The sequence below is a fragment of the Phodopus roborovskii genome, unplaced genomic scaffold, assembly GCF_943737965.1.
Source record: "Phodopus roborovskii unplaced genomic scaffold, PHOROB, whole genome shotgun sequence".
NCBI lineage: Eukaryota > Metazoa > Chordata > Mammalia > Rodentia > Cricetidae > Phodopus > Phodopus roborovskii.
This window is the reverse complement of record NW_026126638.1, coordinates 4,686,096-4,698,687: the sequence shown is the minus strand read 5'-3', so window position 1 is coordinate 4,698,687 and position 12,592 is coordinate 4,686,096. Positions and strand designations below refer to the sequence as shown.

General features: G+C 41.4%; 1 protein-coding gene across 1 annotated transcript; it reads right to left on the bottom strand.

The window, feature by feature from the left end:
- Nucleotides 1–491: 491 nt before the first annotated feature.
- On the bottom strand, nucleotides 492–10,175 carry LOC127213024 (C-type lectin domain family 2 member D11). Its single transcript, XM_051173256.1, has 5 exons — nucleotides 9,983–10,175; nucleotides 4,889–5,020; nucleotides 3,280–3,452; nucleotides 2,601–2,707; nucleotides 492–1,729 (listed from the first exon to the last, which is right to left on the bottom strand). The coding sequence occupies exons 1-5, from the start codon at nucleotides 10,056–10,058 to the stop codon at nucleotides 1,579–1,581; spliced, it is 639 nt and encodes a 212-aa protein (XP_051029213.1). The 5' UTR covers nucleotides 10,059–10,175; the 3' UTR covers nucleotides 492–1,578.
- Nucleotides 10,176–12,592: the final 2,417 nt, after the last annotated feature.

Below are 12,592 nucleotides of genomic sequence, written 5' to 3'. Positions count from 1 at the left end.
GTCAAGAAAGTAATTTGCCAGAATAAAATATACTTTCATTCATATAAATAATAAAGCATAGCCTCAAAATAAGCACAATACATTACTCATTTGCACTTTTTCTTACTTGAATTCGTTTATTTTATACATTTACATACTGTATGTATTTTTTTACATATATAAATAAATTATTTCCCTTCCTTTTCCCCTCCTATCCCCTCCTCCGCCTCTTTTATTTTTAGATTTTTTTATTTTTATTTTACATATCAATCTCAGTTCCCTCTCTCTCCCTCCCTCCTTCCCTCCCTCTTTCCCTTTCTCCACCCCTTCCATGCACCCCAACCACCTCTCCTCCCATCCCCCCCCACATGTAGGGTGATGCCCTCCTCCACCCACCTCCTTTATTTTTAATAAGTTTTTATTTAAATTATAAAACATAAAACCCCAATTCCTTCCCCCTCCTGTCCTCCCATGCCCCCACCAACCCCTCATCACACCCCCCATAAAAAATCTAAATATAAAAATATTTTTTAATAGAACAAGAGGGAGAGGGAAGAGGCCAAAAGATGCTTGCAATCTGCTATTTCGTCCTTTTGGGACTCATCAGTACAGTATAGCTACCCTATGGAGATTTTAAATATTTTGATTTTAGGGCTCAATAGTATACTATTGATAGATTAAGTATTGAATGTTTGAGAAACTTAACTAACTGCAGTTTGATGTGAAATAAATCTGCTATTTCATCCTTTTTGGGACTCATCTGTACAGTGTAGCTACTCTATGAAGATTTTAAATACTTTGATTTTGGGGCTCAATAGTATATATATTACTGATAGATTAAGTATTGAATGTTTGAGAAACTTAACTAACTGCAATTTGATGTGAAATAAATCTGCTATTTCATCCTTTTTGGGACTCATCTGTACAGTGTAGCTACTCTATGAAGATTTTAAATACTTTGATTTTGGGGCTCAATAGTATATATACTACTGATAGATTAAGTATTGAATGTTTGAGAAACTTAACTAACTGCAATTTGATGTGAAATAAATCTGCTATTTCATCCTTTTTGGGACTCATCTGTACAGTGTAGCTACTCTATGAAGATTTTAAATACTTTGATTTTGGGGCTCAATAGTATATATACTACTGATAGATTAAGTATTGAATTTTTGAGAAACTTAACTAACTGCAATTTGATGTGAAATAAATCTGCTATTTCGTCCTTTTTGGGACTCATCAGTACAGTGTAGCTACTCTGTGAAGATTTTAATACTTTGATGTTAGGGCTCAATAGTATATATACTACTGATAGATTAAGTATTGAATTTTTGAGAAACTTAACTAACTGCAATTTGATGTGAAATAAATCTGCTATTTCGTCCTTTTTGGGACTCATCAGTACAGTGTAGCTACTCTGTGAAGATTTTAATACTTTGATGTTAGGGCTCAATAGTATATGTCTATTTTCCTCTAAACCCTGTTTGTGCAGTTCTCCAAGATGGTTTTCATTTGTGATGTCAACACAAATATTGATGGAAGACAAGGGATAGAGTAGCAACTGTAGATAGCAGATTGCAATGCATTTCTTAGCAAAGGCTAGAAAGAAGAAAAAGGAATTTGGCATTTAAGTACATAGTTGCTGGGCTTGCTACAGATCCATCTCCTGTCAGCATGGACCCTGGCACTGCTGATCCCATTGTTATTCAGGTAGGCATATTTTTCCATTCCTCGGATTGCTTCACTCACCCTGAAAATAAACCAAAAATAGTAAATCTGCAGAGCTCAGAACTGCATTCACACAAGCAATGCAACCCTGTCTCCACTACTTGCTTGTAATATGAATCAAAGGAAGGCAGACTCCATGAGGAATCATTTGCATTAGTTTTGCACCTACTGCCTTTTACATTCTCAGGGTTTGATTTGAATACCCTATCTTTGTCACCCATCCATGTTGAACCCTGTAATGCATGTACAAAGCATTTGACTGGCACTAGCTGCTATGTTCAAATAACTACAGCCATGGGTAGCCTCACTGAGGACAAGTTTTCAACTCTTTTTTGAAACATTTTAAAATATGGGGAAACCCACTTCTTAGTAAACTGCTTTGATGATGGGCACGACTGGGCTTGTGAGCCAGTGTTCCAGTATAATGCCTCCATTCAAAACAGCTATGCTCACATCCAAGAACTGTGCTCTCTGGTTACAAGACTAGGGGAGGTTTCCAATGTCCTTGGAGTGTCTGCTTCTGTGAGCAGGAGTAGCCATGCAAACAGTGGACTGATGAGTCTCGGCCTCACACTTCTGCAGCGATTTCCTGAAGCTTTGGAGCCCTCACTGCCCATCTGAGGTTTGTCTACATTCCACACGGGGCATTCATCAACAACGAAAATGTTTAAACTGCTCAGGGACAAGACAATAGCTACCCCAGATGCCATCATCCCAGTAAAGATTTTGAATAAAATCACACTTAGTATAGCTTTTAAAAGTGACGGCCAGTGTAACTCTGAGGCAGCACAGCTGGATTCACATGACCCAGTCATTCTTCTCTTAGAGACACAATTCATACACACTTCACAACACATGATCATAATAGAAGGAAAAGTGTTCTGAAAACATACGAGCTGTTATACTCAGTGTTGTCTGTCCACATCCAAGGGTGTTCTGGTGACTCTCTGTGCAGGCCGATCCAGTGGTCAAAAGTCCCTTTGTATCTCTTCAGGAAATTCTGTCATAAAACATTGAAAATGAATGTATGTGTTGTTCTGTTTCAGATGACCCTTGAGTGTCTCCACCCCACAGTATCCTCATTAGATTATAGGAGGTTGTAACTGAGAGACACAGACTTTAGAGCCATGATAGCCCTCAGTTATCAGTAGATCCAGTTGACATCTATAATTCTTAAGTACTGCGTTTGAATTAAAGTACTGAGTTGAATGACATATCCTTCTGTGGCTGGGATACTTCCTGGTTAAGCTTCCCTGAAGTTATTAACAGTTGTCAGGATACAACATATGCCAGCTTGGAGAAAATTGCTCATGACCACCAATTATCTCAATAAAATGGCAGATCTGACCTTCCAGATTGACTATGAGCACTATATGAGAAAATGTTTCTTGAATGTCTCAGGGCTCCAACCAGAAGTGTGACCATCAGCAAATGGCACACACTTGCATGTTCCCCATGTCTCCATCTGTGTGGGGTGGGGACCTTCCTCATGCTTCATCTTTAACCTCCCTGCTCAAGGCCATACATATTAAACAGAACAAACAAACAAGCCAACTCCTGATCATTTCTTACCAGCTCCTCCAAGCTGTCAAATTTAGCTAGTTGAGCCTCCTGTACTTTGCAGAAGGTTTGACTGAATGTCCAGTTATTTGTGTTTTCAGAAAAATAAAAACATCTATCACCAAATCCAATCCATTTTGTCGGGCAATAAGTACTTTTGGTTGAGGTCTGTTCTGGGCTTCTTCCTAAAATTTGGACAACACGATAAATTATAACAAGCATTGACATACTCTACTGAGCTCAACCGTGAACCTGACTGTAGTTTTCCCAACTGATCTGTAGAAATCCTCTCCTTAGCACAGTGTTCTTTTATTTAAAGGCATCCCAGCTTTGACCTGTGCCCCAATCTCTCTGGGGTTTTCACTGACAATAGGGCTCCCAGGAAGTGAATTTCTATAATATCATCACTTTTTTGGCTTTATGATTGCTCACTACAGTAGGGGTTGCTAGAGTAACAATCACTCTGTATGGACACCTACTTTGACAGTCAGCCTGATAATCGAAATAAGTGAGGAATATTGGGAAGGTAATGCATACAATGTGGACATATTGCGCCAAGAGATTGTTCATATGTTGGAATACATTGCTGACTGATTAGAGGTCACAGTCTGCCATAGCCTAGCAGCTTTCCCTCTAAACTTGACAATTTGGTACTCCTTCCCTCCCCAACGAAGCTTCCTGCTCTCTACCTAGCCTTATCTGGAGGATGTCCCTGGACCTGGAGGACTAATCTTATCTGAAAGCTGTCTCTAAACCAGATGCCTATCTCTAAAACCAGATACCTGACTCATCTTTAGCTTGACTTTTGATACAGATCCCGCTAAGAAGACATGTGCTCGGAATTGTTATAGGAGCCTACTGCTACATACCAAGTCTTATGATAGGATTGTGCCACTTAATACAAATTAGGGTTTGTCCCCGGGCTCCCCAGTCCTATACATCCCTTATACTCTGGAATGAAGTTGAACTGATTCATCTGTCTGTCTCCTGGAGGCCTCCCTTCCCCCATGTTCATGGGCTACATTCAAAGCCAAAGAAATGTCACTCCTGCATCTTTCCCCTCTCAACCTGGGGCCAACAGAAGGAAAGATGGTACCCCACAGATGGCAACAGTACAAGACTTTCATTACACTATTCTGAACAGTGTGGTACTAAAATTGATCACCTCAAAAACCTTTCATTGAATACATTAAAAATACAGTTGAACATGGTAAGTAAAATCATGGGTAATGCGGGAAGGCGCCATATCTTCCTGGCTGTCTAACTCTTCTCTGTCCTTACACTTCCTTGAGGCTCCTCCTTTGAGTTTTCCTCTCCTTATTCTCTGCCTTGAATAGTTCCCTCAGGTAGACATATGACTCCTGCACCTCTTTCTAGAAGTTGCTGAGTGCCATCTTCCCAGGGATGCTGAGCCTGGTCTCCTGTGCACAGCACAGCCTGTGCTGTGCCTTCTCTGCATCTTCCTGCTAGACTCTAAGTTCCCAGAGAACAGGAGTTTCTGGTGTGCTTTCTCTAGAGTCTTTCCTAGACTGAGTCCTCCCTCTCAGTATAAGTTTATAGGTCTAACTGACAGTGTAAATGTGGTCAGAGTGCTGCAGACTCTGGAGAACGAGTCACTCACCTGACAACGACAGAGCAACAGAAAGTACAATGACAGCTACAGTGAGGACCGCGATCACTGCATAGCAGCAGTAAAGCTTAGCCGGAGACTTGACAGAAACAATTCTGAAACATTGATCTTGGAGCTTTTTACCTGAAAAATATAAGTATGAGAATATGGACCTCAAGAACCTTTTAAGGGAAAAGATAAATGTGTCCAAAATCATCTGTAGATTTGGCTTGTACTCCCCCGTTGCAAACACCCTTCACAGACGTTCTGGGTCTATAAATGATGTCTATGGCTCACAGAAGACTAGAAGAAAACAGAAGTGTTTTCATGGAGTTTTCCAATTATTGAACGAAGAGCCAATAAAGGAGCAAGAAACAGAGTAAAGATCTGGATGAAAAAGAAACAATGAAAAACCCGCTCATAGTTGTCGTTCCGGAAGAACAGACTGGTTAGGACGGAAGGAAACATTGTGGGTGTTGGATGTGGCATGGATTAGCAAGAGGCTGAGAGGTTAAGAAGAGTTGTTGCTCTTCTAAAGGACCCAAGTTTGGCTCCCAGCTCCCACATGGGGCAGCCTGTATAACTCCTGCACCAGTCAATGAGACAGACACATTGGTAGGTACACTTTGGCATTTCCAGTGCTAGAGAGGCAGAAGCTGAGTACAAATCCAGCCTTGGCTACATAGGAAGTTAGGGGCCAACCTGATCTACATAAGTTTCAAAAAAAAAAAAACTCAGTAAGTAAATAAATTAATAAACACACATAATTGTAATAAACATATTGACATAATTAATGAGAGAAATGTGGGAGCATTTTAACAAGCTTACCAAAACCGCGTGAAAAAGTTAATACTACTTCAAATTAACAACCTCTCAAAGAGTTAGGAATCGAAGGAACTCTTCTCAACACATTTATGGATACAGAGCATTCATTTATTTTTATTGTATGAATATGGTTGATTTGCCTGCATATATGTCTGTGTATGCTGTACATGTCTATTCTACAAAAAGACCAGAAGAGGGTGTTGAACCCCTCAGAACTAGAGTTACAGACAGTTGTGAGTAGCCATGAGGGTGCTAGGAACTAAACCTGAGTCCTCTGTGCCATTTCTCCAACTCAAGATAACTTTCAAATCGCATAAAAATGCAAAAGAATTAGTCTAGTTGAGCAATTTAGAAAAAAAAGTGACAGAAACAAAGACTTCAGTATGGTTTAGGCAAAAGTGTAGACACATAAACTAAAAAAAACAGACAAAAAATAATAAAACAACTTGAGAAACAAGTCAGTCGTGGTCCTGACTTATGTTTAACAGAGTTGGACATATTTGAGGAGACGAAGTCACTGCACGGCAGCTTCCTAGGCAGCTGGTCTTTGCGCACACACCATGATGTTCCACCCTTGCTTCTTTCTACATGCACCCTCCACCTATCTCCTCTACACAGGATGCTGAGACAGTCTGTATCCACATGCTAAAAGCTCACTTCTCCTACCTCCTACAAAAAGTTACCCCGGCATGAAGCCTAGGACAATAAAACTGTCTGAGGAAAAAAGAAAAATCTCTGTGAACTAGTCTTGAATAAAAATGTCTCAGGTATAATACCAAAATTCTTATCCATGTAATAGAAAATGGAACACTTGGATTTGGCCTAATTATAAAAACCCTCTTTTCTGAGTCCTGCAAAGGGAATTCCAGAAACAATTTTTGCAAGACATAGGATCAAAAAGAAGTTGTATCCTAAGAATTCTAAGAACTAATTGGTTTAGAGAGAGAGAGAGAGAAAGAATAAAATTGGGCCAAATACTTGAATAGTGGCTAACAAAGATTTTATATTAAATATGCTCAGTGTTACCAGGTTTGGGAAAAGACAATAGTTCCAACCATCACTAAATTGTTTCTGCATGAGCTAATGGAATCCACCAGTTTTCCAGTCAGCTTTTCTTAACCTTCTGCAGAATAAAAGCAGATGTTGTATATTGAGCTGCTTTTATATTTCTGAATCCAGAATTGTTCGTGGGCCAATGAGGCTTGGAACATAAACATATGGCTAACTGTTAGTATTTGACACACACGTGTTGCAGATGACTACCAGACTGTAGGAATCCATGTGAACAGCTTCTGGAACAGCAAATGGCCAGGGATGGCCATGGTTTGGGAACAGAGGAAGGAATTGTCTGGGAAGAATCCACAATGAGCCTCAGAGGAATTTGTTGATGGAGATGTTATGAGTATATGTTTTCAAAACTCAGAAATGTGTACCAAATTAATGGATATAAACTATACTTTAAAAATGGGTTCCACTGACTTCAACTACTATGTGTACTCATTCCCATACATTTCTATGTCAGAAAGGAGTTTATGCTTAAACTAACAAGAAAGATAACACCCAGGGTTAGAGGATTGTAAACATTATGCAATGTCCTTTGGATTTTGACTCCATAAAAAATCCTCAATCTTCATTTTTTGTTGTTTATATTAGGCAAAAATGCCATTAGAAGTGCAATTATTATTATTTCTATTTTTTTTTAATTTTACTAAGGTGACACTCAAAGTGTCCTTTAACCTCCCCAACAAAGACCCCCTTGTTTCACTGGTTTCCTGAAGGTCAGAGTTCATCTGTAAGTCCTTCCTCACGTTTTCTTCTCTTCTATTTTCTAACATTTCTGAACACCTTCAATTTTGAAATGTTTAGACTTACCTATGATTTCTGAGTTTAGCATTGTGCTTAAAACCTCTTCCAAACTCTGAATAAATAATGCACACTCCTAGCTAATCCCTCTAAGTGACGAGCAGTGTTAGGCTTTCAATGCCTGACTGATTTTACTGAACATTGCTTCCCAAAGACAGCATCTCATCCTCTTTAAATTAGATCACAGTTTTCCCCCACTTAATCACTTCAAGATGCAGGTGTGTTCCCTGAGCTTATCACTATAAACAGTGTTGCAATACACACTCAAGTACAAAGATCACTTACTGGGCTTGGGAGAGTAGAGAAGGAGGCAATATTTGCTATAAAGAGCTTATCAGCTCTGCTATCAAAAGCATAATAGGATGGAGTTCATAATAATGTACAATGTTCCTGAAAACAGCTGAGGGAGTTTCTACTATGGTCATCTTAATGAAACAAAAAGTGTGTGTTAAGTGTAAATATCAGTTTAAAAAAGAAGAAGAAGACCCAAACTGGAGAGTTTGGGTTTGTTTTACAGGACAATACCTGATATATCTTCTAGAAGAGACTTCAAACATGTAATCACCCAGGTTCCAAAAGGATTCCACACCATACATTTCTTATATGTTAACAGCAAGATTTGCTGATAAGCCTCTGTATTTACAGCGGTATAACATCTAAACATCTAATGCTGTTTCATTTTGATACATAAATGGTAATTTTTTTTCTCCCACCTTTCTTATACTGCATACACATGTATCTCCTTTTAAATTCGAATACCTCCCACAGCACAGTTGGAACTTTTGCGTCTTTATTAGGAAGCAATATTAGAAATGAGCTCTCAAAAAAAAAAAAAAAGAAGATATTAAACTATTAGGGGCTGTCCTTCTGTATATACATTTCTCTTATTGGTTGGTGAACAAAACACTGTCCAATGGAGGCAGGAAGATAGGGCGAGGAGACGAGGAGAATTCTGGGAAAGGTAGGCAGAGGGTACACGCCAAAGAGAGACACCGTGGAGGGACCGGAATGATAGGATGAAACCAGGTGCTCTCCGGTAAGATAAGACCGCGTGGGAATATATAGATTAATAGAAATGGGTTAATAATTAAGACAGAACTAGCCAATGAGAAGCCCTAGCCATCTACTAACAGTTTAACAATTAATACAAGTCTCTCTGTGTTAGGAGCTGCAAAGGGGGTCCGCACAACGCTAGAAAGAACCCCGGAAACATGAAACATTGCTGATCTGGTTTTTAGCTTTATTTAAAACAACAACAACAAAACCAAAAGAAACAAAAGCCAGGTGGTTGTGGCTCAAACCTCTAATCCCAGCACTCAGGAGGCAAAGGTAGACAGGCAGATTTCTGAGATTCTACAGAGTAAATTCTAGGCCAGCCAAGGCTACACAGGGGAAAAAGAAAAAAAAAAAAAACCTCACAGCACCAGTTAAGGCAGTTATGGTGTTGTAAGAGTGGAGTTTCAAAATGCCCCAGTTATAGAACAGCTTCTTTTGCACAAGATTTCCACTCACTGTTCCCATTGGGTGCTTGTTTTCAAATCAATACTGCTGGGGCAAAGGGAGCTGGAGTTTTTGGCCAGCTTGAGATGTAGTAGGAGACTTTCTCAAAGAATCAATCAATCAGCAGAAGGCAGAAGCAGCACCATCAATAGTTAATAATAATAATAATATTAACCATAAATATCAGGAGAATACTTAAGAGATAAACATCAATATTTTTTGTCATGAATTTTGTATTTTGGTAAATATCAGTCTTGTTTCCTCAAAATCCAATATCTTTACCTAAATGAAAAAAATTAAGGTGAAGGGGTGGGGAAGAAAGGAAAAGAAGATAAAGAATGAGATATAATGAAACAGACATTTTCAAAATGCAAAAAACACAATTTCGCTTTCCTCCTGAAGACTAAAGTAGAAAACCCCATTGTGTTCCTTTTCCATAATTTACTATGAGCTCAAAAAGCAAAGCCTCCCACCCTAGGCCACCTCCTTACAATCCTTTTTTCATTACAGTAGAGCTGCAAAACAAAAGCCCAGCTTTCCTGGCAACTTCTATCAAATTTGCTTTGCTGTGGGAAAAGTAGAGAAAGCATGACCAACAGGGACTTGGTGTAATTCACCAGAGTATAATTTACCAGATCCCTGGGAAAAGTGGACTAGCAAGCTAAGTACAAAGAAGAAGAAAAACAAAGAAGCTGTAGCTCCAGCAGGAACTATTCAAGTATTATATGCTCCAACCGAGTAACTAACTCCTGTCTGCATTCTCTGGTTCTGCAGAGAAGCACTGTGACAGGCTCACAGGCATGAGGTTGAGCCCCTCTGCTCTCTCCGTGTCGGTTCCCCTCCGCCCCTGTCCGTTCCTGTTCATTCCCGTCTCTGGCAAGCACCTCTCTGCTCTCGTAGTTTGGTGCGAATACGTACTCATCTCGCCCTCCTGCAGACGGTGTGTTGGACTGAGCATGCCCACAAAAGCTTCTGCAGACTCTGCACCACTCATCTTGGAGCCTAGATGCTGCGGTTCAGCTAAGTCCTCAGAATAGAAACTCAAAGTACTGAGAGAAATTAAGTGCCTTCCGTCCTCCAGGACGTTGTCATTTGACGTTTGTAGTCAGCCTGTCTCCTCCCTCCTCCTCCGTTTTCCCCTGCCCTGACTAACAACGAGGAAACAAGGAGGGAGCGAGATCTGCTGGGTAGGACAATACCCTTCACCCACCCTCCTACCCCCGGTGTGGTTAAACTTTAAACCAGGGCCAGGTCAAAGGATTCTGTCTCCAGAGACTGCATCTCTAGGAGACAGAGTCAGAATGGAAAGACCTGGAGACCTGTAGTGTCAACCTCTCCAGGAATAAGAGCTCACTAATCCTGGAACATGACCCAGGACCATGGATTCAGGCTGTCTCACATAACGCCTCCCAGTATGGAGGTATTTTTGACAGTGGTGTGGGGACAGAAAAATAGCTCCCGCTGTCACCCTCACCAGTCCTAGACAGTGGTTCTCAACTTCCTAACGATGCATCCCTTTAATACAGACCCTCATGCTGTGGAGACCCCCAACCATAAAAGTATTTCACAGCCACTTCACAACTGTAATTTTGCTACTGTTATGAGTCAGAGTGTAAATATTGATATGAAATGGCCATTCGACCCCCATAAAGGGGGTCACAATACACAGGTTGAGAATCAATTTTTCAGGCAACTTTGACTCAGGCCAAACCAAGGGTCATAGCTTTGATGCCAAAAAAAAAAAAAAAAAAAAAAAAAATTTCAGGACTAGACAGTGTATGAAGCAGAGTTGGGGTTTTTCCTAAGAGCCATTTGTATTATTATATTTAATTATATGTCTGTGGGACTGTGCCTGTGAGAGCAGATGCCTGCTGAGGGTGGGTTCACCTCTGGGCCTATATTTCCACAAAGAGGCATCCTGCCACCACAGCCATGCTGACCTGAGCGGCATGTGCTACCACCCAAGGCCATGCCCTGGGTACGGTGTAAGACTATGTCTGGGCTTTTGGCCCTAACGCAGCCAAAATCTGTGTTGATGTTCACAGCTTTGTTAACACCAAAGGCCATGCAAATACCCAGAGTCTAGGCAATCACCTAAAGCCACCTGAGGGTCACATTGCAGCTTGGGGCCATATAGATCTGTCACGCAGGGCATGGTGACATCCAAGCCCTGGCTGCAGTCAAGAACCATGTCTAGGTCCATAGCCTTAACTGCAGCTAGGGTCTGTGTTGATGTTTGTAGCTCCTGATACCATTGAAGGTCATGCATGTGCCAGGAGTCTGGGCTCACCAAGGGTGTGGGGAGAGCTGGTCCTGATGATGTAGGCATAGCAGAACCTGCTCTGGCCCTCACCTGAAGGGTCAGGGTCCCCAGCAGCCCAGACTGATCAGCTCAGCTACTACCCAGCCCCACATCCTGGGCCTTGGGTTGGCTCACTGTAACATCTACTCCATCTATGACCTGCTGGATTTTGTGAAGGGACTGGTCCTGTGGAAAGATAGCCTCAGGATCTCCATTACTCAGGGCAATAGCAGGATATCCAGGAGGAGTTTTGGTGAAGTCCAGTGATGATGGTGTGCCAGAGGTCTTGAATCAGGTCAATGACTCTTTGCAATGAACGTTTACAGGTGTGAATGATTGGAAATGTGAGTGAGACACAGGGCAGCACCAATGCCTCTAGGACGAATGAATGAAGAGGTGTCAGAGAGATGGAGAAGGGCCCAGGAGCAAGGCGGCTTGTTTGTTTGTTTGTTTTTGTCTGTTTGCCTTGTCTTGTTTTTAATTCATTTGGGGGAGGGTTCCTTTCAGGGAGGGATGCCACAGTGGTGAGGGGCAGATATGGAGTGATAGGGAGGTGACTGGGATTGGGGTACAAGATGTGAAATTCCCAAAGAATCAGTAAAGAATTGCTATAAAAAGTATATGCGTACAGCATCTTAAAACCGTTTCGTTTTGATTTATTCATTCTCGTTGGGTATACACGGGTGTTTTTACCTGCATCTATGTATGTGCACCACACATACGCCTGATGCCTGAGGAGACCAGAAGAGGGTGTTAGATTACCCCACACTGGAATTACTGGCAGTTGTGAGTTGATATGTGGGTGCCGGGAATAGGACCCTGGTCCACTGCAAGAGCCACAAGTGCTCTTAACCACTGACCTGTCTCTCCATGCCTCTACATACATTTTAGGGGTAATATTGGAGTAGGAGTCAGACATATTTCTAATAGGTAGACAGATAGGAAAAGAAGCCATAAATAGGTAATGGGGGGGTGCAACTTCCAAGATGGCAGCTCCTTCCTCCCCCTCTTGACCTGAGACAAAAGCTTAACAAAGGCCTAGAAGGCTTTTAACCTGGCCAGTACCATATACCCCATCCTCCATAAACCCACCTAACAGCTTCAAATCCAGCCCCTTCTCCCTGCCACGCTCTCTCTGCCCTCTGCTTGCCTCTCTTCTCTCTCCCTCCATTCTCTCTGGTTTCTCTCTCTGTCTCTGTCTCTAACGCCCCCCAACATACACACAG